At 45.8% G+C, this 23,283-nt stretch overlaps 1 protein-coding gene across 2 annotated transcripts; it reads left to right on the top strand.

Moving 5' to 3' along the window:
* Window positions 1-817: 817 nt before the first annotated feature.
* PRKAA2 (protein kinase AMP-activated catalytic subunit alpha 2) lies at window positions 818-21,479 on the top strand. Of its 2 annotated transcripts, none has more exons than XM_074152717.1 (10): window positions 818-936; window positions 7,297-7,438; window positions 9,511-9,604; window positions 11,002-11,146; window positions 12,064-12,151; window positions 14,617-14,841; window positions 16,139-16,643; window positions 18,351-18,477; window positions 19,214-19,487; window positions 20,511-21,479. In XM_074152717.1, the coding sequence occupies exons 1-9, from the start codon at window positions 843-845 to the stop codon at window positions 19,450-19,452; spliced, it is 1,659 nt and encodes a 552-aa protein (XP_074008818.1). In that variant the 5' UTR covers window positions 818-842; the 3' UTR covers window positions 19,453-19,487; window positions 20,511-21,479. The 2 variants fall into 2 exon arrangements, with proteins under 2 accessions (XP_074008818.1, XP_074008819.1); XM_074152718.1 differs by having other exon boundaries at window positions 19,214-19,497; window positions 20,511-21,478.
* The last annotated feature ends 1,804 nt before the right edge of the window (window positions 21,480-23,283 follow it).

Consider the following 23,283-nt stretch of genomic DNA (forward strand, 5'->3'; position numbering starts at 1 on the left):
GGACAGTGTCACCCCCAAGTGGGTGTCACTCTGATGAGGGTGTCACTCCCAGGCACATACTCTCCAAGGAGTGTACCACCTCCAAGCAGGTGCACCCCAAAGAGGATGCACTATAAGGAGGGTTTAACCCAAGCAAGGTGCACTACAAGCAGGGGTATCCCAAGGAGAACATCTCTTAGGCAGCTGCACCTCCAGGCAAGAGTCCCTTTAAGGAGGGTGCCACCAGCTGTCAGAGACACCCTCTGATAGGTGCTATCCCAAGCCAGGTACAGCATAAGGAGGATGCACCTAAAGGAGGGAGCACCCAAGGAGACTCTCCTCATCAGGTGGATCCACCTCAAGGAGGGTCTACCCTAGGGGTGGTGTCACTTCAAGGAAAGCGTCATTCCAGGGAAGGTGCCACTCCCAGGCAGGTGCACGGCAGGGAGGGTGCGCCCCGAGGACACTGTCACCCAAGGAGGTTGTCACTGTCACCCCAAACCAGAGCGCTCAACCCTCACAAGGATGCACCTGAAGAAGGGCCCGCCCCGCGGAGGGTGTCACCCCCAGCCAATGCCGCCCTAAAGGACAATCACCCCCAGCCAGGTGCACCCTAAAGAGGGGTGTGGGGGGGGGTGTGTGTGTTTGTGTGTGTGTGTGCGCCACCACCCACCCCACACACCCCCCACTCCCCACCTGGCATCCGCGGGGGGCGCGCCCCTACCCGCCCCCGCGGCCGCGCAAGCCGCGCACCCAGCCCGGCCGCCGCTCCCCGCCGCGCACGCCCCGCCGCCGCCGCCGCCGCTCCCGCCCGCCGAGCCCGGCCGGCCCTGTGCATTGTGGTCCGTCGGCGGGGGGCGAACATGGCCGAGAAGCAGAAGCACGACGGGCGGGTGAAGATCGGCCACTACGTGCTGGGAGACACGCTGGGGGTCGGCACCTTCGGCAAAGTCAAGAGCTGAGTACCGCGGCCGCGGGGAGGGGGGGGCTGGCTCGCCGGGCTGCGCACCCCCCCGCCGCCACTACCACCACCACCGCCGCCACTACCACCGCCACCTTCCTCCTCCTCCTCCCCGTTAACGCGGGCCTCCGCGCCGGGCATCGCCTCCTCTTCCTCGGTGGCTCCCCCCCCCGCAGCATCCCCGGGGGCCAGTGGGGTTCGGGCGGGGGGGGGGGGAGCGGGCGGGCGGCGCTCGGCTGGCGGAGCATCCCCGGGGGGCTGCGGGGTGGGAAGCGGCCCCTCCTCGGTGTGGCGGGGGTCGGAAAGGGATGATGAGGGTCGCGGGCAGGTGGTGGAGGATGCAGACCTCGCCCTGCCCTTGCACGCTGCAGCCCCCGGCGCCGGTGCTCCCAGCAGGACCCACCAAAACTTTCCTCCCCGGACCGGGAGGAAGGTGATGGGAAGGTTGGACAGGAAAGCGGGCACTCACCGGCATCCTTCCTCCTCGGTGCCGGGGCTGTGGTCCCTCATGCCCCTTCCTTCCCAAAGGGGTGGCAAGCGCTTCGGAGCGTGAGGAACCCGGGAGAGAAAGGGGTTTCTCCTGCTGTACATCTCCCCGGGGAGCCCGGGGCGAGACATGCCGCGGGCAGGGATGGGGGGCTCAGGTCAGGCTTGGGCTATACCCCGGGATTCCTCTGTATTCATGCCAGGGTAGCCAACTCGCTTTTTTCAAGGCACCACCTTTGCTTTACCTGACTGTTAGATTTGCAAAGATCTGGATTTCTTTCTCCTGTGAATTCTGCCATTGCATGCAAATTTTATCTTTGAATCAAGATATTAAAAAAAAAAAAAAAAACCACAAAAAAAACCAAAAAAAAAACAAACCCAAAAAAACCAAACCAAGCAAACCCAACAAAATTTATTGTCTAAGCAAAATGGATAGCTGTGATTCTGGGTTGGAAATGGGTTTAGCTCCAGCTGACCAGTTCGCTGTCCCCCTGCCCTGCTGGGAGGTTACCCGCGGTGCTGTGGCTGGTGGAAGAGGTGATGTGCCCGCACTCAGCGACTGGAGTTTTAAAATAAACCAAAATTGACAGCAGGGGAAAGAAACCACCGCAACCACTGGAGCTAAATCCACCTGTGACCATTAATCAGGCCCCTAAAAATATATTGCTGTGTTTAATCCCACACCACAAATTTACTGACTAAAGAATTATTGGAATAAATACTTCTAACATTAAGGACCATTTAAATCGCTCGTGTATACCAACGGACCTCAAAAAGTGCTCCAAAGGCAATTTTTTTCTTGGGGACCAAATTAAGTCTGCCAACAATAGCCTTTTTTCCTTAACTACCTTTCAGGAGTAGCTTGCACACACACACACCCCTACCCCACATATAACCTGACTTTGGTAAAAGCTGTTTCCAAAGAAACATTTCAAATAACATAAAAGATATTTCCTAGCCCAAAATCCTTTATGAGTAAGTGATACCCTTTATATATATATATTTTTTTTTTTTCCTTAATATTTTGTCTGCAACTGACAGGTAAAATTTGGGCTTGAGGTTGGAAACTGAGATGAAGAAACTAGATCTCCTATTTATGCGGAATTATAGCATTTTAATCAAATGAGCTTTAGAAAAACCTGTATTCGCTCTGTTTAGCAAGAAATGTGAGAAAAGTGAAGACATTTTTGCCTGATTGGTTCAAGCTTTTTATACCTTGTGTATAATAATTGCTTTTTCACTAAGAAGACCAGTGCCGTCAGTACCACTTCTAGTTGCTGATGTGTTTTCTTCAAACTGCCTTGCAGAAGGCTTTGTAAGAAGCACTTTTTCCTAACGTACTCCTCAACGTTAGGAAATTAAAAATTACAATTTTTAACGATTACAATTATTATGAAAATAAAAAAGTGGCAATGGAAGGGAAGGATTTACTGATGATGGGGTACTAACCACAGCTTGGATTTGTGGCTGGAGCTAAATAGTCTCTTTGAGCCATGAGAAACTAGAGATAACAAGAGGAAAAAGTCCCTGCTGCCCTGTTGGGATGTTAGTTCTGCCTGAGAACTGCCTGGGTCATCGCTGAACTGATCCTCCTAAAAAATTAGCCAACTGCTGCAAGAGATGGTTAGTTTTAACCCCATTCAGTTCCTTGATCTTCTTCATAGAAAGATCACACAGTGCACGGAGGTGAGCAAATATTTTGGCAGATAAGAGCAGGATTTGGGTGATAATACTGACATTTCAGCTGGAAATGGTGAATAAAATGCAGCGTCTTTTTACAAGAGAGGAAGGAGGCAGGAGTTAACGTGGTGGATGAGAATGTGGTGGACGGATAGGAGGTCTCATGCCAAGGGTCAACGTTACTACAATAGGATTTTGCCAAATACAGGGCGAGCTGCTGATGGGCATTTTCCCTGTCCTCCAGGCCAAAGATAAGATTAATTTGCAGAATATAGAACTGTGGAAACGATCTTGGATTTTGAGTTTAGTGAAGCAATGAAGGAAGGAGGCAGCATCTCCTCCGCTGCCGTTTGCTAAGAACAGATTAGATAAATTGCTGCTGTGTTGGTCCTGGGCACATCCCACCCTGTGGGTCCCCAAAGAGCTCTCCTGTGACCACAGCCCTCGCACAACGAGAGCTTCAATCAAAATCCGGCAGAGTAACACAAATATTTTTCCATGTAGTGCCACACACCATGTCCCTGGTGGCCACTTGGTGGTTTCTTGCCCACGCTTGTTGGCCACCAAGGTGATGAATTTGTGGTCCCGCAAGGACCGTCAGTGCTTGGATTATGTTTGTGTTGGTTATGATGGCACCCCCATGGGCTCGAGTCGGGGTCACATCCCGTTTTCCCAGGCACTGTACCATTGCCGCTGAAGGACAAACCTTGAGTTGGAGGGAAGATAAACTAAAGGAGACTGAACAGATGAAGGAAAGGGAAAGGAAGGATGATATAACATACAAGCAAGCGGCACTGAGGCAGAATTAATACAACGGTGCTAAATATATGCCTTGGATGGATTTCATTTTTAACTTTGGGCTAAGATAAGGGCTGGCATGGCTGATAGAAAAGGAGTTTTCTTGCCCCTCCCTAAACTTTTACATTCCCCTGGAGAATTTGCAGAAAAAGTTAACTGCTTGTGCATCAAACATGCACCCAGAGGTAGGCTTCGTTGGTACCTACTGTAAAAAATCCACACTGTCAAGGGGTTTTAAGGATTATCTCATCTTACTGTAGGATAAACACTATTCCTCCTCATTTTTTCTCTTATAAAAATAACTAAATTAGAAGGGCCCTCTTTCAGAAACTAATTCTATTATATTTCTTCCCTTCTTTCTTTAATATCATCTGATACTGAAGCATCCTCATGCCCAGGCAGTCACACGTGCGAGCAGGTGGGGCAGCAGCTAGGGACAGTCACACCACATTTTGCCCTGTTTTGGAGTTTAGGGTCAGTGTTACCGCCTAACCTTTATGGCTGGGTTGTTGGTTTTTTTTGTGGCACAGCGTGCAATGCTGCTCCTCATCTCAGTGTCAAATCCATCTCCCCTGGTTGCTGGTTTTAAGCTGCGGTGGAGCTTACCTGAGTACTTGTCACTAAAAGACAAGACAGATGCTCAAATCCCCTTTCTAATACTGTGGCTCAACCCTTCCTCCTCCCCCGGGCTTTTAATCTGGAGAGGTAGTGAGAGGGAAGGAGGTGGCTTCCTCACCACCATCTGAGACCACCATTGCCCACCCTTGGAGCGAAGAGGGAACAAATCCATTAGAGAGGAGCTGCATGAGCATCCCCTTCCATGCCTGCAGGAGGCATGGGACCTACACTGCTCCTCAACCTGGGGCAAGATCATCCCGCTAACGTGCTCCGGCTCATGGGGTCAGAGACAGCGACTCCATGAGCAGAGGGAAGGTTGTCCTTACTGGCCCATGTCAAAATTCCTGCATCCACAGGCTGTAGCCAGAGAGATCTGAAAGGCTTAAAAGTCTCCCACCACATAGCAAATTATGTTCTCTCTTTGTCTCTGTCTCTCAAGGCGTTCGAGTAGGCTTTAACAAGCCACTGGGGACTGAAACAATAATATCTCTGTATCTAATGCTTACTGTAAGCAAAGGATGGATTACAAAATAGACTGTTTATTTTTAATTATTAATGTGTTTGAGCTAGCAAATCTTCGCAGAGTTACACATTGTTTGTCATGGATGGAAAGGGGATGTACTATTTGGCAATGGTATTAAAAACAATAATTATTAATTCCAGGCATGGCCATATTTTTTTCCCAAGTGTATAATAAAAAATTTTCAAAGCATATACTGGGATAAGGCCAGAAAGGGTTGTCTTGAAACAAAGGATGGCAGAAATCAGGGGTTTCTTCCTAGTTCAGCAATACACCTCCTTGCTTTGCTCTTCCTCAGTTTCCCAACTAATGGCTTAGTGTGTTATAATTCTTTAATGGAACTGAATGAGTCAAGGGCAGCTTTCAAAGCACAGCTGCTTGTGCTCCCAGGAAAGAGAGAGGAGAGATATCGCAGCGCCTGTAGGCAACCAAATCAAGTGCTGCTGGTAAAAGACTTGATCTCAAAGACATCTGCTGAAGTTGCCTTACACCCCTCTGTCGTGCCTTTCCCAGCCTCCTCAGTGTAACATATACCATGTATGTACCAGGACAACCTTGGCAAAGAGAGATCAGTGCTCTTTATAAGACTACTATTGGCACAACGTGGGGGGAATTTCTTGCAGTGATGGAAGAGGCTGTATCCTGGGCCCCCCACAGGTCCCAGAAAAGCTTGCACATGTTTTTGTACCCTTTGCACACCCGCTGCTTTGCGGCATCTTGCTCCGGCAAAGGCTCCCTGCTATGGGGCAGGCCCAGTGCTGCCCTGCTCTCCTCTCCCCGAGGATGCACCAGGGAAAACGCCTCCTCGGACTATTTACAGCAGTCTCCTGGCACGGCACAAGAGGAATTATCTGCCTCCTCCAGCCCTTGGCTAATCCCTAAATTGCATCTATACTGCAAAGCTTAGTTTATTCTCATTTCATCTGGTAGTTTTAAGTATTGCGAGGAATAAAACGGGCATGCAAAGTGGTGCTTTAATTTTCAAGGGCAGTAAAGTGTTTTATTTTTAGGATGCTCTTACTGGGGAAAGAATCTCCGGCAGGTCTTATCTGGTGGCTAATAATAGTGACCTGGCGTGCCCCGTGCGGAGCCGGCGCTGCCGCCCTGCCCTTCTCACGCTGTCTGCTTACGCTGTTTGCTTCTGATCAGCTCATTAGAGCCTCCAAAATTACAGAGTCTAATAGTGTAATAACAAGGTTTGCTCATAATTATTAACTCCTTGCGCTCTATGTTATTACTGGAAGGGTAACGTCCGTAATTAGAGAGCACAAATATTTACTGTAAGCAAGTTTTCTGTGCAGTCCTTAGAAAACCATCCGTACGTCACCATTTCTAATATCACATCAGAAAATAGTGAGAAGGGGTAGCTCATGGCCAGAGAACCCTTCTAGATATAAACATCTGATTGACAGTTTTCAAGCAGTTCCTGCTGTTAACTTCAGTAAAAATGTTGCTTCCAAGGAGCTTTTTTTTTTCCCCCCATAGTCTTTTTATTGATAACAAATGGATCCAATGCTGAATTCATTTCACATTATTGTTAGTGCAATTCCCCCAGTGACAGTGGTGCTACTCCCAGTTTGTGGTTTCTGTTTGTCCCTGTACACGGGAGATCAACATCAGCCTCTCGGTGCAAAAAGTGCATATTATAAAAACCCACGTTGAAGTTTGTATCTTTTCTAAAACCAGAATTTGCTCTTGCAGTGCAGCAGTGATCCTGCAGCTTGTCATCAAACCAAGAAGCGTGCTTGAGAAAGTATAAATAGAAATTCATTTTAGTAATGCAAATCCCGCAGTCCTATTTTGGGCAGGGAAAATCCCTATATCATTTTTTTAAAAGAAGTGTGAGGGTCTAGTTTTAAGACTGGGCTTATTAGGGATTTACTCAACCAGTGTGTTATAGTGGAGATTCTCCTCTGCCATTTAAATATATCTGTTTCTGATTGATCTAGCTTTTACATGCTATAAATCCTTGCAAATTAGCTTTGGGTGTGACCTCCTCCAGTAATTCACTCTGTTTTATTTACTTGAGTGCTTTTTGTGGTTAAGTCCCCCCTCTTCTGTCTTCCATGACTCTACTGGGAAAACGATAAAGTGAAGAGACAAAAAACAAGTTTAAAATATTTCACTCCCTCATCTTTTGGGCTTTTTTTTCCCTTCAAGAGTTGCTTTTTGCTTATAAATCACAGTGCCCTATATTGCTTGTGTGAATCCTGCTACACTGTTTAGTGACTTTGCAATGCTCTCTCTCTAATAGTCGGCGAACACCAGCTGACGGGGCACAAAGTAGCGGTAAAAATACTCAACAGGCAGAAAATACGCAGCCTGGATGTGGTTGGGAAGATCAAACGAGAAATTCAAAACCTTAAACTCTTCCGGCACCCTCATATTATCAAACTGTAAGTACCTTTTCTGTCCCATGTTCGGTTTACTCCTCCATCCGCAGAGACTTCACGTGCGTGGTTGACTTGGTTTTCAGGAGATGGCTTAAAGGAGTAGGAAATGTTAGGTGTCTGGTCAATTTTTGGCATGTTAGAGCCAAACGTTGCTTTTCCAGAGTCTCCCACTCATTTATGGGGGAATACGGTTGACACTTTGAGAAATGATGGAAGATGCTTCTTCCATTGGGAGTCTGAGTTATTGTAACAGCCAACAGACCAATGTCCCTGCATCAAGTTTTGCTCAGCTAAACCTGTCCAATCTGTCCTCTCTTCCGTGCAGAAGCCATTATTGAGATGTGTAAAGAGGGTCTGGGCTTCCCTGCATTAGGAGTTTTTTGTGATGACCCTTTTTAGGCTTGATATCTCTGGACTTGAAGCTGCTGAGAGTCGTGCCTGAGGAATTGCAGCAGGGTGAGGCTTGTAGAGTGAAGCCTTGGCCTGAAGTCAATAGGATTTACGTTTTAATGGCCTGATTATCCAGAGCTTAAAGGAACATTTTTTATTTTTTTTTTAATTTATTATTCAGACACAAGTTTCCAAAGTTGCCACTCTGATGAACCTGAATTTAAGTTGTAAATCAGCACCTGCACTCCAGCCTCTGGGATTCCTTCTCAATCCCCAGTCTGTGCAGCCAGTCCACATTAATGAGGCACTCGATAATATCTTTGGCATTTCTATAAAAGAAAGCTGTTGAATGGTAACTTCAAGGATAAGTTGACATTTAGGTCAGCCTTAAAACTGGCATGAGATATAGCGAATACCTGGGACTTAGAGGCAAGGGAAAACAAATTCTCTCTACAGTTAAATAACTAACCATGCAGCAACTGTTGACTTTAGAGTAACTTCACAGTTCCGTGGATTTATTGGAGAACAGATTGGTATTATTTCATGAAAAAGCCAGCAAGAGTCCTCAACTGTGTGTCCAGCATCCTACAAGTTAAGTCCTGTTCACACATTTGTCAAAATGTTAAAGCCTAAAAATTTAACCCAGTTTAACCTTCTCAGTTTCCTATGGTACATACTGCAATCATGAAATACAATGATAAAGAAAAGAGGTGAGGAGACCATGGTATATAAACCTTCTCTTTCAATAGCATTTTACACATATATAAAGGAAATAACAGGGCAATTGACAATAGCTTGGGTGTCTGGGTCCAAAACACTTCAGAAAAATCAGGTTGATCCTATTGATCTTTATGGGACTATCACCTGTTCATTTGCCAATCTCTGAAAATTGTTTGAAGTCTGTTTGTTGCAAATTATGACCCACGAAAATTCAGCTGTAAAAAAAAGCAAACAGCAATGTATCTGAAATAAAATCGAGGGGGTCTCAGCTGGTGCTGCTATGAATTCCTGCAGCTGCATTGACCTCAGCTCATCACTGGCGGTTTGTACCAGCTGGGACATTGAAATGTGTTTGCAGGGCTCAGGGGTCATTTAGAATGAAAATGGAGAATAAATTCGTGAGTCAAGGGTGATACTCTTTTTTTTTTTTTTTTTTTTTTCCCCCCATTCTATAATATAGAGGGATTTAATATGTGAGAAATAGCTGTGATCTTTTGGGGTGCTCGTCTTTGTTTCTATACCTCTCCAAAAGAAGCTCCCTCTAGTGTCTAGAGTTCTTCTTTGTCTTCTTTATCCTTGATATGAAGGAAACCAAATATACCCCCTCCTCACCCCCAGCTAATGAAGCCTTCATTTCTAAAGCTGTTGTTGCAGCTCTTGGGCAAAATGGAAATTTGAAAGTCAGGACAGTCCTAAATGTGATAGGATTGTCTGGCAGAGATTTCAGAAGATTATAGAAAAGCTCGAAGGAAAACTGTAGGTCTGTAAAAGAGATCCTTTCATAGCCAAGTGAAACGTTATACTTGAAATAAGAGATGGCTTTTCAGAAGTGGAAAGCAATTATAAATGCAAGATCGAAACAAATGCTTATTTCAAGGTTTGACATGAAGCTAATAATCTGTTTAAAAGCCTTTCCCTATTCTTCGTAATTATTTTTTTTTCTAAATCTGCTTGTGTTTTTGAAGGTACCAGGTCATCAGCACACCAACGGACTTCTTCATGGTCATGGAATACGTATCTGGCGGTGAATTATTTGATTACATCTGTAAGCACGGACGTGTAAGTGTCAGTACCGTGTCAGCCCAAACACTTGTGTGGGAAGAGGATGGTGTTTAGAAGGAAAACGACTGCGAAAGGGAACGCGGTTAAGGTTAAGGCCCAAAATAGAAGTTGCTTCACAGCAATCCCATCTGGAGTGTCTCGTACCCGGCTCGCACAAAAATTGCGTGCAATTTTTTGCAACCTTCTCTGATGTATTTCGATACGCAAACCAAAATATCCAAGGTAACGTGTTGCTTAGTGCAAATATTTGGAAAACTAGCATATCTTTTATGATTTTTAGCTCTGGGTTGCCTGTCAAAACCCCCAGGGTTCAGCAGCGATTTACTGTAGGGGAAGAGCAGTCGGTGTGGTCTCCATCCCGGTCGTTCGCCTCCCCCTTGGCTCCACGTCAGGTTTTTTGAAGACTTGTTAAGGATGTGGCTTATCTGAACAACATTTTCGAATGCCAGTAATCCTGCTGGGTATGAATCACCTGAGGCGTAGGTTGAGCCCATGAAATGTGATATTATGGTTACAAAGAAAATCACGAGTGTCTGCCCCATGGACATTCTCGCAGGCAGGGAGCAATCGCAGGGCAAGGAGATGAAAACGGACTGATGTGGACATCCAGAATAAGGCTTCAGGCAAAGGATCAGCCCATCGTACGTTTCCTCTCTGTAGTACAAAAAAACATCACGTTTGTAATAAATTAGTTTAGATTAGTGCACTGGTAAATGGAGCTGAGACCATTTACGTTTCTACCGACAGTCCTGATTTCCAGCACATGTTGCCCATTTATCTTTTACACGTTTATCTTTTCAGTGACTAATCTGCACCTTTTCTGACCTTTGCATTCAGAAACTAAATTTTTCAGGAAGAGTCTTTAGGAAGTCATCAGTAAAAATAACCACTCTCCTCCTAATTTTAAATATAATTTCTCTAATATAGCTCATACAGCTTTGTAGCTAATATAGCTGTACAGCTAATTAAAATCATCACAATATTCCAACTTTAGCTTTTCTTTTTCCCCAAAGCCATCCGTCTGTGAGGAATCACTCCCTGAAGCATCCTCTGCGGTGTTTTGTCCAGCATTGATCTGCATGTGCTGTATAGCAGAACTGGTCCCCTTGGGACAGACAGCCATTGCCTCATAGGTGCCACCAATAGGTTCTCCTTGATAGCTCAGCAAATTTAGGTGTTCTGACTTCATCTCTGGGCTATATCGTTTGAAAACACTAGCACATTATGAAATGCAAGAGGGGAAATCTGCTTTATTTGCTGCTTCTGGTCACAAGCACGCTGTGATTTTTCTCTCTGCACCCTTGGAACATTTTGGCTCCTTGCTAAGTCAAACCTTCCCCTGCCAGCTCTGCGCGCAGGCCAACCTTCAGGACTGTTTCCCCTTGCACCCACAGGTTGAAGAGGCAGAAGCTCGACGCCTTTTCCAGCAGATTCTCTCGGCGGTGGATTACTGCCACAGACACATGGTTGTCCACCGAGACCTGAAACCAGAGAACGTGCTGCTGGACGCACACATGAATGCAAAGATAGCCGATTTCGGTATGTGACCCCAGCAGCATTCCAGAAATGCAGCCAGCTCGGAGGCGCTTGCTGGAGCGTGTCGGTGTAGCACGCCTTACAAAACCCAGAGCCTGTTTTCCTAACCACTAGCGGTTGCTTTACCTGAAAAGCCCACAGTTATAAACGCCGGCCTTTTTTGCAAAAGCAGGGATTACTTATCGTAGGCTGCTTCTGTACCGGCATTAAGAATGGAGCAGCAAAGTAATTTGCAAATCTTTGCTATGTTTTAGTATAATCACCTAATATAAAGAATTAGCTAATTTATGTTTAAGACAGAGTGGGTGCAGTTAATTCCAGGGTGAGCTGGCGGCGTGTGTTTATTTTTATGCGTGCTCTCCGTACGTTTGGCCATGTGCTCTTGGCCTCACTTCATTTTACAAATGAGCAGTAACAGGAGTCTTTAAAGTGGCATTACCGATTGAAATGCATGGAAATAGCTGGGCTACCAGCTCGGTCCCGGTGAATCCTTTCTAACAGTGATAAATACTTTTGAAGATTTACAAATTTTACAACCCCACACAATTCCCATCGAAAGTAAGTGCTCTGGGATGAATTATGTATCGTTTCCTCTGTGCTAAAGAAAGAAAACTCTGGGATTTGTAACTTAGAGAAGTAAGATTAGCCTGGAGTGAGAGTGAATATTCCTTGGTTAGAGGTGAAAATAATAATAGTATTAGTAATAGTAATAGTAATAATAATAGTAATAATAATAACAACAGCAACAGTGATGATGATTTGCAAATCAGGTCAAAGGACTCTATCTAAATTATGTCAACAGTTTCCCTTCAAATTTCCCCCTCCGCTCTCTACACCTCTCCTCCTCTGTGCCACACGGAGTCCTCTGTGGCTGGACCTTCGCATCAAACATCAATACGAAGTAAACATCTTGTTTTTAGGATTGTCCAACATGATGTCAGATGGCGAATTTCTACGCACCAGCTGCGGTTCCCCAAATTATGCAGCCCCTGAAGTCATCTCTGGAAGGTAGGACATTGTACTTCTAATCAGAGCCTCTGTGAGCACACGGTCTTTCAATTTGTTCTTGGGGTTGGAAACAGCTTTGCACATCTAGTAAAAGCAGTTGAATCCTTCCAGCCTGTATTTATATGTTTGAGTGAATCTACTGGCAAAAATCTGGACATTTTCTTGGTTATCACATTTTTCAATAGCTGTAATAGCAAAACATGTTTTGCTAAAGATGTTTACTTTGGAGGTATTATTAATAGCAGATGTTGACTGTTTATATTGCTAATTAAAGAGGATGAAAATTACTCTTTGGATGCAAATACTGAGGTTTCAGATGGAAAGGCTTTTCCAGACCACCCCCTTCTCTCCTGCCCACCTATAATATAAAACACAGTGTTAATGAGGGAAACTATTCACTGGCAGAAGAATCAGGAAGATCTTTAATCGCTTCCCTACACTTTAAACTCTTGTATTGAAAGTACTTGTCTTCTGGTTCCTTAAGTTAGGGTGGGTTCTTTTTCCCTGACAGTAGGTTCAGCCATCGTAGCTTTGTTTTGGATTGATGGATTGAATCGACAAACCTCCAGTGCGGTTGCATCTCTCAGCGTGCAACATCTGTACAACACATGGCACTTTGAATGACGCTCTGCAAGGTTGAATTGGACTTTGCCATGTTGATACAGAACTGCTGCCTCCAGTATCCTACCGTCAGGAACCTGAGTTACGTAGAATGTACTTCTTTCCCTAACTCTCCCTATAATAGCATAGCAAGGATTGCAAACACAGATTTTCACATTTTCAGCCCTCTGTATGGTCCTTCAAACTGCCCATCTCCTCACTATCTGCCCTGTATTTTTGAATTGCCCTTTGCATGAGCATTTGTTTTCCTAATCCAGCGCATTTTTGCCTATAACTGTAGCTTTTAAATACAACATTTTGTTCAAAGTGTTTTAGCTGTGATTATGATTATCTTATCCGTGTTTACACCAGTGCAAGTGTTGGCAGAGCATCCTAGGAATTAGACCAGCATCCAAAAACCCTGTTGTGACTACAGCTCCACATGTGAAAGCAAGTAAATCCTCATTGTCAAGAGGGGGACAAAGCCAGAAACTCTTAACGTGATTCCAAAAAAATATTCATATCATTTCCATGTCCTTTTCAACAAAGGCCCGAAGCATATTATTTTCAGTTCATATTGGAGACAAGGCACATTGTTAACCAGTCCCTGCAGTCCCTGTATGCAGAGCCTGAATGTTTGAAGGGTACAGGCTTATTAACGAGAAAAGTAAGAAAGAAAACCAAAACCAAGCCTACATGTTGGACTTTTTCACCGGCTCCTGCAGCCTTTGCTGGGGCGAGCACAAAAGCAGTAGAGCGTGACATCTCAGGTTTCAGAGTCATAAAAGTGCATCTCATTTGGGCTTAAAAGTCCAATCAACTGGTCAGGCAGTGTGGTTATCAGCAAAACAAATCAGGCTTCCTATCCGTTGGAATCATGCGTGGAGGCAGGACCTAAGTGGAATCTAGCTAATCGTCTGCATTTCCAAAATGATTTTGCGGCTGTCCCCGGCCTCACTGGTGGAAAGTCTCGCCTTTGGATGAGCAGAGCCGATGTTTTGGTGGTGTTCAGAGAACGTCTGTGTGGATGACTGGCGTGTTTTGTACACCGGTGTATCTGTGGTGGTGCTTTCGGGAGGAGCAAGTGCAGGGTGCTGAGGTTTCATGAAGATACTTCTGTATTTCCATTTCAACTTCTGTATTTTGGTAGGGTTTTACAGCCCATTGGTTGGCACTGCCTCCCAAAATCTCTGAGAAAGCATCGGTTGTAGCAAAAAGAGATAAACAAATTGAGCAAGCAGCAGGAAAAAAACATATATTTGGGGTGTCCTGGCTTGGTGATGCCAGGGAGCACCTTAGCAGCTTGTCGGAAGCGAGAGCAGTTGCATTCCAGCACACACGCTTCAACCGAAAATAAACACTCAGAGACAGAGTATCTGCTGCTGTTTAATCTGCCTCGCTGAATGAACAGGAATTGCTGGCTGAGCCCTTGGGGTGAAGGAGCAAACAGCCTGGCAGAGCTCTTGAAAACGTGGGGTTTGGGCTTTTTGGAGGGTCTGGCAGATGCAGGGATGTACATAGAATCATAGAATCATTCAGGTTGGAAAAGACCCTTGGGATCATCGAGTCCAACCATCTACCCTACTCTACAAAGTTTTTCCCTACACCATATCCCCCAACACCACATCTAATGGCCACCCAGAGGAGCACGGGCAGCCCACACCAGCTCTGCCATGCCGTTTCCAAACCTGCCATGCCAGCTTTGGTTGGGGGCATCTGCATGAGCAGCCCCAGGGTGGGCTGTGGCTTTGGCCCCCGTGGAGCTGGCAGAGGATCCGCAGCTTGCCCAGTGGGACCTGCACCTTAACTAAGGAGAGAAGGACAGGGGGGGATGACACCTTTCTCCTGCCCTTGCCTTCACCCAGGCTGTACGCCGGCCCCGAGGTGGACATCTGGAGCTGCGGCGTTATCCTCTACGCCCTTCTCTGTGGCACTCTGCCTTTTGATGATGAGCACGTCCCCACCCTCTTCAAGAAGATCCGGGGAGGGGTGTTTTACATCCCCGAATACCTCAACCGCTCCGTTGCCACTCTCCTCATGCACATGCTGCAGGTTGACCCCCTCAAGCGAGCAACCATCAAGGACATCAGGTCAGCCCAGGTGGGATGGGGTGGGCTGGTTGTGTTCAGGGGGGTTCCAGCTGATTTTTTGTCCCAAGTGATTCAAGGAACACTCCTGCACCCTTCTGTGCTGATGGAGAGGTGGATGCTGCCAGCTGGCAGTGGGTGATGATGAACAGGGTGAGGATTTTATATAGATTATGTACATATATATATATTGCTATTTTACTGCGTTATAAAATAGCCTCAAAAATCTCTTAATAGTGCTTAGCAAAACTAGCTATATCATGCAATAATCCTAAGAACTTAATATCCACCAGCCATTTTTCATTACTTTTATTTCAAGACCACCTCCCTGTGGGTACCCGTTCAGAATAAGAGGGTAATCATTGTACTTAGTGTCTATCCCATAAAAAAGGAGGAGAAGCACAAGAATTACTAACTTAATCCATAAATATTGGATATAGTTTAAAATGTGAGCTAATAGTTCATCTTTAAATGCAGCATAGTTTTCTTGTCTAGTCAATGAGTGCAGTGCCCATGAACCTTTTATCTGCATGCATCGCTGTGGAAATTCAAGATAAAGGGAACAATTGGGTTCTTAAGCAGATATTTGTGCCTATAGAGATCATTAAAAGTTCATGGCTGGTAGCAGGACTTCAAAGTTCTCACAGTCTGAGCCATTTTAGAAACGTTTTGTAAAACTGGAGCCTGATAAGTGTTTTATGAAATATATAGTAGTCATTACATTTAACTGGTGTGCTAAGCATATACATAAATGTTACTGGGACTTTCTTAGGTTTTTAATGCATTTGCAATGGATGGTCTTAATTTTACCCTTCAAGTAAAAACAAGTAAAATGCCTTTTTTTATTTCTTTATTCCTTAAGACTACAGGATTTAATTACATGTTAGAGCAGCAGCACATGAGTCTATGTGGCGAGATTACACTTGGTATATAGAACCTATAGACAAGGCTCTCTTAAGGCGTTCAGCCATTTAATTATCATTGACTTCATTGTAAATCAGTGAGAATTAGGTACCTGTATAGATTTGATGCTTTGTATCTCCATCAGACCCATAGTAATCAAAAAGTGTGAGCATCTTATAAGTGCTGAGGTCTTACTTCAAACCCAACTGAGCAAGCAGCCAGGCTTGCAAAGTGTCATCTCTGTTGGAATGCTGGGGGGACCATGCAGGGTTGGGTTGAGCTCTCCAATCTGCAGCTGAGGATTAGTCTTGGCTAGACCAAGTGAGGGACTGGTGGCAGTGGTTGCCCAGCTTGCCTTGCACAGAGCTCACAGCAGCTCCTCTCTGCCTTTCCCCAGGGAACACGAGTGGTTTAAGGAGGAGCTGCCCAGTTACCTGTTCCCAGAGGACCCTTCCTATGACGCCACCGTCATCGACGATGATGCAGTTCGGGAAGTTTGTGAAAAGTTTGAATGCACGGAGTCGGAGGTTATGAACAGCCTGTACAGCGGTGACCCTCAGGACCAGCTGGCGGTGGCCTACCACCTTGTCATCGACAACCGGAGGATTATGAACCAAGCCAGTGAGTTCTACCTCGCCTCCAGCCCCCCCACCGGCTCCTTCATGGACGACAGCGCCATGCACATCCCTCCCGGGGTGAAGCCACACCCCGAGAGGATGCCACCCTTGATAGCAGACAGCCCCAAAGCACGATGTCCTTTGGATGCCCTCAACACCACCAAGCCAAAACCCCTGACTGTCAAAAAGGCCAAGTGGCACCTGGGAATCCGCAGCCAGAGCAAACCCTATGACATTATGGCCGAGGTGTACCGCGCCATGAAACAGCTGGACTTCGAGTGGAAGGTAGGGAGTGCTGGTGCTTCGGGCTGGTTTTCAAGGGTGGTCTTCTCATGAGCTGAATCGCTCAGGGAGATTGGTAGGTACAGTTACAGCCTCACCTGTTTCCGAATAAATGCCCACACCTTGCGACCATCCCTGATATTTCTTGTTAATCCAAACACGCTGCATTAAGATGCTAGCTGTGGCGTTTATTTATAGCCTGAAATAAGAGTTTTCTTTCTGAATGCTCTAAGCCTCTGTCTGGAAAGATGATTCTGCCTCGTTTAGCTGCGGGGATGAGAGGAGCCGGTCACATTTCTAATTTTAGTGGCTAATTCCTTGCGAGGTCATCTCGAGTGCTTCTGAGCAAAGTAATTCTCGTTATATCTGCTTGCGTCCTAGCAGTTGCGTGTGCTGAAATGGCACAATATGCATCTTCTTTAAAGATGCACAAGTGAGGGACGGGGGGGCGTTGGGGGCAGGAGTTTGTACCATTGATGCAGTGGCATTTTCCTCGATGGAGATGAAACGGTGCTCAAGGACCAGATGTGCTTTCAGACACACTTACTGCCTCCCCGGTTTAGGGTGCAGCTTCTTGAAGCTTGATTTAAACCCAGATGGCATTTTAGTTGACAGTACTTCCTTCAGATATTTCTTCAGAGCTACACAGTACAATCTTTTTCAAAGTCCGATTAGTAAATCCCTGAGTTAGTCCTTAATATTTTCTGCTGAGCCTGATTCCCTAAATCTCGGTGCAGTCGCTGACGTGAGCTCTCCTGACTCATGGCCTTTCGCAGCAGCCTCGTGCAAGCATCGGGAGCAAGGTAAGGAGAATTTCAGCCCAGATCTTCATCACCGGAGGAGATACCCTTCTCGCTCCAGGTCCCAAGGGTTGTACAGTGTAAACATCACTGTGCCTCTTCTTCAAAGCCTCCTATCTCCTCTTTATTTTTGATAATATCACGTATTTAAAGCGAAGTAGCGCTCGGAAATCTGATTTCACTGCACCAGCCAGGAGATGGACTATCTCCAGATGATGCCTACACCAGCCAGACATTTGTTAGCTGCATGGTTTTGCAGAGAGCTTCACAAACCAAGTCAGCCCAACGTCTTCATGTAGGCAGTGGAGCTTTTTTGGTACGAGGAGGTTTCACAATAGTCTTTCCCACCCTAAGAAAAACTTCAGATGTGACTCTTCATCAAAATAGCTTTCCCATCCATGTAAGTGCTTCTTAAATATAGCACAGGGAATAAAATCTCATTGCAAATGAGATGCAGCAGATTGTGGGGTGGGAAGCGGCAAGAGAAACCGCACGGCTCAAGGCTGATTCACAAACACTGAATTTATCTGAGCTGATGGGAGAGGTTACTCTCCCCGGCTGCCCAGCCTGCCCTGGGTTCATGGGCACGGTCCTCATACATGGGTCCACCGGTGGCCTTTTTGGCTCATATGGCCATTGGTGCTGGTGAGGGAGGAGCAAACATCAGTTTGGTGCCTGGCAGATGGGTTATGGCAGCTTCGTCTGCCAGCAGCTGGTGAATCAGAGACCTAAAAAGCATTTTTAAAGATAGGAGGGAACAGGATATGTATCTGTTAGCTTAATTTTATAGGCATTGTTCTTTCTAGAAACTTTTCCTCAGAAGATGTCTTGCTAGTATTTAGAAAAAAGAAAAGAAATGCTCTTCTTGCTGCCTTGAATCTTACTCCTGAAAGCCAGTTTCCTATTGCAGGTGGTGAACTCCTACCACCTCAGAGTGCGCCGCAAGAACCCGGTAACGGGCAATTACATGAAGATGAGCCTGCAGCTCTACCAGGTTGACAACCGCAGCTATCTCTTGGACTTCAAAAGCATCGATGGTAAGCAGGAAATGATGCAACACAAGATGTAAAACACATAAAGTGGCAAGTTTGGCACTTTAAAAAAATATTTAAAAATCAGTCTTTGTATTTTAAAATGCTTATGCAGCTATGTTAAGTCAGCAAAAGCCCTTTTCATAGAATCACAGAATGGTTTAGGTTGGAAGGGACCTTAAAGATCATCAAGTTCCAACCCCCTGCCCTGGGCAGGGACACCTCCCACCAGACCAGGTTGCTCAAAGCCCCATCCAGCCTGGTCTTGAACCCCTCCAGGGATGGGGCAGCCACAGCTTCTCTGGGCAACCTGGGCCAGTGTCTCACCACCCTCACAGGAAAGAATTTCTTCCTGAGATCTAATCTAAACCTCCCCTCTTTCAGTTTAAAACCATTACCCCTCATCCTATCACTCCACTCCCTGATAAAGAGTCCCTCCCCATCTCTCCTGTAGCCCCTTTAGGAATTGGAAGGGGCTATAAGGTCTCCCTGCATCCTTCTCTTCTCCAGGCTGAACAGCCCCAACTCTCTCAGCCTGTCCTCATAGGAGGGATGTTACAGCCCTCTGATCACCTTCATGGCCCTCCTCTGGACCCATTCCAACAGGTCCATGTCCTTGCTCTGCTGAGATCCATTTGTCTCCACTACTGTTACTAGCTGCTCACTGAACATGCATTGCAGATGCCAAATTAATGCCACTTTTTCTTTTTTCTTTTTTCTTTTTTTTTTTTTAATGTTCAAGATGATGTGATGGAGCAGAGATCTGGCTCATCCACACCACAGCGCTCCTGCTCCGCCGCCGGCTTGCACCGGCCGAGGCTGAGCATCGATGCCGCCGCTGCCACCGAGTGCCAGTCGCTGATGGGCTCTCTGAGCGGCTCCTTCGTCGGCAGCATCCCCTCGGTGACCCCACGCCTGGGGAGCCACACCATGGACTTCTTTGAGATGTGTGCCAGCCTGATCATGGCCCTGGCTCGTTGATGGCCGGCACTGAGGCACCGGTCCCTCCGCACACGGTATCGCACTGTGAGGATCTGGTCCAACTTGTCCCTTCCTTGTTTCTTCTGCTTTGTTTCTCCTCCTCCCCCGCTCACTGCTCCATAGCCTGTGACACAGAGCCAATTCCAGACCCAAAACATAATCCCCTCTAACAAGGCACTGAGGAAATTAAGAATAACTTTTATTTCACTCGTTATACCGTGGTGAAATATATCCAAGACCCTTTTTTTCCCTAGTGAACCGAATGGGAAATGTTGGCATGGCTGTAAAGTTGTGAATGTATCACTGAGGTTTTGGAAAATGCCTTCTCCCTGGGTCATCCTGAGTTAATGGAGCCATGGCCAAGCTTTCTGCAGTGTAGGTGGCCTGCAGTGAGGTTGATGTTGTATCCCCATTGCTGTGCAGAGCAGGGGCAGGATGGGCTGAGCCAGCTCAGAGGGGGTCAACCAGGAGCTACAGGAAATGGGGTATTGCAGTAGCTCTGTGGCATTTGCACCTGGGTGCCTCTGGTAACACTTTTCTTCTAAAACTAACATTTTCTCAGATGCTTCTGCACTAGTGCAATATGCCATCCCTCCCCTCTGTTTTTTTTCCCCTGCTAAAGATGGGGAGGGAAGGTAGGATGTGCAAAAGTCCTGTTGCAAATGTGCCGTGGGAAAGCCTCCATGCATCAAGTCTTTGCAGAGGAGTGTTGCCTGAAATGCTTTATTTCCTCCTCCTGAGAGCCCTGGATGGCACTGACCTGCTCACCACATTCAAAGGTGAAGGCAGCTTGCCTTTTTTCCAGCCCTTAATTGTCACCCCCCTTCCAACCCTCTCACCCTCCCCTCTAAGGGCTGAATCCCAAGCAGGATTCGGATGAGCCGCCCATGGAGGGCAGGATGCTAATGAGCCACGCAGGGAGGGCAGGATGCTGATGAAACCCCCAAAACCCCATTGCTTCGCCCACCGTGCACCCACGGGTGGGGATCATCGCTTCTGGGCGAGAGCTGGCAGCATCCCGCAGCTCTGAAGCATTTACCTCTTGCCTTTCCCCGCAGGAAGCCTTTGCCTGGTTGTCACCACCCTAAAATCGCTGCCAAATCTGCCTTCCCTGCCGTCCCCACTCGCAGCTTCGCGCCGCCGGAGACTCGCTTCTCAACGCCAAAGGGCTGTCCCGTCCTGCTGCTGCTCGCCGGGCTGTGACCTTCACCGCTCCGCTGATAAGGCAGGGATATCTGAATCCAGAGTTCTACTGTTCCTTTACTACTGGCTATCTGAAGGATAGGATTTTATTTTCTAAGACAAACTATGGCCATTTTAAAGGTTAAATTCTTGTTATTCAAGGGTAAACTCCAATGCATGTGTGACTTCTTTGTTTAAAAGAATTTTTATTTTTTATTACATAGGCTTAATTTAATGGGCAGTGTTGGCACCTGCTTGGCTTTGCTATGGTATTTAATTCCGTTTACTTGATTGCGAAGGAACATAATAGTCTAATCAGTCAAGGAACAAATGCTTTATGAAAACTTTGCCAAAAAAAATCCTGGGTGGGTTTTTTTTTCTTGGGTTTTTTTTTTTGTTTGTTTGTTTTGTTTTGTTTTATTTCGAGTTTTTTTGTTATAAGAAACAAAACAAAGGAGAACTTTTGCTGGTCCCAGGAACAGAGTCACTCAACTTTAAAAAAAAATTAATCCATCTTTTTGATAGCTTCTTATGACCCATCGAGGTTTTTTGCTCGGTTTTTTTGTACAGTTGCACTTTAATTTATACTTTCTGCAAGTTTCTATGAGAAGCAAGGAAGAGAACAACACATTAAGTCTTTTGTACTAATCATTTTAGGTAATGAAGACAAATACGGGATATTTTTGCCATCTACTGGCAGCTAAATGGACATTTTCAGCCTGAAGTCCCTTTTTTTTAAAAACACAAAATTGCCTTACTCTTGTTACAGATTACGCTTGGATTCTCACTAATGTGACTTTACAGCTCCAATTTTTCCAGAAGCTGCACAAAGTAGAAAGCTTCCAAAAAAAAAAAAAAAAGAAAAAAAATCAGTTTTGCTGTTAAGTTCTCATACGCTAAATCCAACAGCAGCCGAGGTTGGATTATAAACCCGGCAGCAGAACCATTTTGTTTTTAAAAGAAACACTGGAAATATTTGTAGTACTCTTAGGTTTTGTAACAAGCTTTTTATTACATTATCGTAATTAAATAAATACTCTGGGGTGGAGGATGGCTTTGGTGCTGTGCCTGGTGGCTCTCGGATGATGCGTGTCTCCAGTGCTGCTGTGTGAGCGGGTCATACCCGACGAGGATGGAGAATCCAGACTCCTGCATGCAAAAATAACCACCCCAGAGCCAAAGCTGAGCAGCACCCAGGTTTTTAGCAGCTTTCGGATCAGTGCTGAGACACGAGCAAACGCTGAGCAAACGAACAGCCCTAAATGGTTTTGGGTGCTGGAGATAAGCCCCTTTGGAAAGCAGCAGGAGAGGGTGGCTGAGCGGCCATAGGGACAGACATTAATTTCCATCCAGGAAAGAGTTAGGAGCGCCCATACCCCTGCTGTGAAATGTATTTGAAATGTAAAAAGCTGTTTAAATCATCACTCCCAACTGAGCTTCTTGCCAAGTGGCTTGTCCTGGAAACACCTGTAGCCCAGTTGATGAGAGGCTGGGGCAGTAGATATAATCTGCGGTTCAGAAGAATGTAGATGTACAGATGTCTCGCCTTAAAATGACACTTGTCCTCTGGGATTTCCTCCCCAGCAGAACTAATGGCATTAAACGGCAGCAAATGCCCTTGGGAGGAAATATTTGCTTCCTGGAGGCGGGTGGGATTTCTAGGTGGTAGAATAAGCCCTTGTAGCACTTGGCATCTTCTCAGACCCATGGAAATGTTAACTCATATATGGATCTGCAAAGCCAGTCCTGCTGAGAAGGCAGTAAGAGTGGCTCAGTTTTCCATATGGAGAGATACAAAGAGATGAAGCAACTTTCCTGCTCGATGTCAGCTGAGGCAGTGGAGCAAGTGGGACTGATGGAAGTACCTCCACGAAGAATGTGTCCAATTAAACTGTCCCTCACAGCCTTACCCAAATCCATGCTGCATTTTGAAATAATTTCAGAAGTTTCACTGCTTCTTTTTTTTTTTTTTTTTTTTAATATTTATTTTGCTTTCACACAGGCTGTTTTCTGGTTCCCAGCTGCAGAGAAGCTGCTGACCTCCAGTTACATTTTCCAGAGGAAAAGTTTAACTTTTACGCTGTGGTCAGTTTTTTTTTTGAGTTATGCTGGTACACACACGACCATCAGGGAAAGCAGGGTAGACCTATTTGAACTACAGAAACTTGAATTACTCCAAGTGCAATTCTTCAAAAGCCACTGGACAGCTGTGCTTTGCAAGCCACAAACTCACCCAGACTTTGCTTCAGCCCGAGGGGGAGAGAGAGGCAAAATGCAAAGGCTGGAGCTCAGTTAGGCTCCAGCATTAACCTCCAGCTCCTGGATGAGTTAATTCAGAAATAGCTTGTACTGTACTAGTTGGCAAATATATATATGGATATATAATATATGTATACATATATATGTATTATATATAAAATATATGTATACGTACACCTTTTATATATAATATATGTACACATACACTTTTTATATATGTGTGTACATATATGTATGTATATATTATATATGTGTATATATATATAAAAAAAATGTAGGTGACATCCCTGTGATTGACCTCTCAGTTTTATTTGCCCAGCAGGGTAGGTGTGTGCCTTGGATGCCTGCCATCGCACACGCTAATCCTGGTGTGCGAGAGGACCCGGAGAA

The sequence above is a fragment of the Numenius arquata genome, chromosome 8 (assembly GCF_964106895.1).
Source record: "Numenius arquata chromosome 8, bNumArq3.hap1.1, whole genome shotgun sequence".
Classification (NCBI taxonomy): Eukaryota; Metazoa; Chordata; class Aves; order Charadriiformes; family Scolopacidae; genus Numenius; species Numenius arquata.

Coding starts and splice junctions, on each gene's coding strand:
- PRKAA2 (XM_074152717.1), top strand. CDS start 843: ATGGCCGAGAAGCAGAAGCACGACGGGCGGGTGAAGATCGGCCACTAC. Junction 9,605..11,001: donor ACATCTGTAAGCACGGACGT/GTAAGTGTCAGT, acceptor TTGCACCCACAG/GTTGAAGAGGCAGAAGCTCG. Junction 18,478..19,213: donor GGACTTCAAAAGCATCGATG/GTAAGCAGGAAA, acceptor TTAATGTTCAAG/ATGATGTGATGGAGCAGAGA.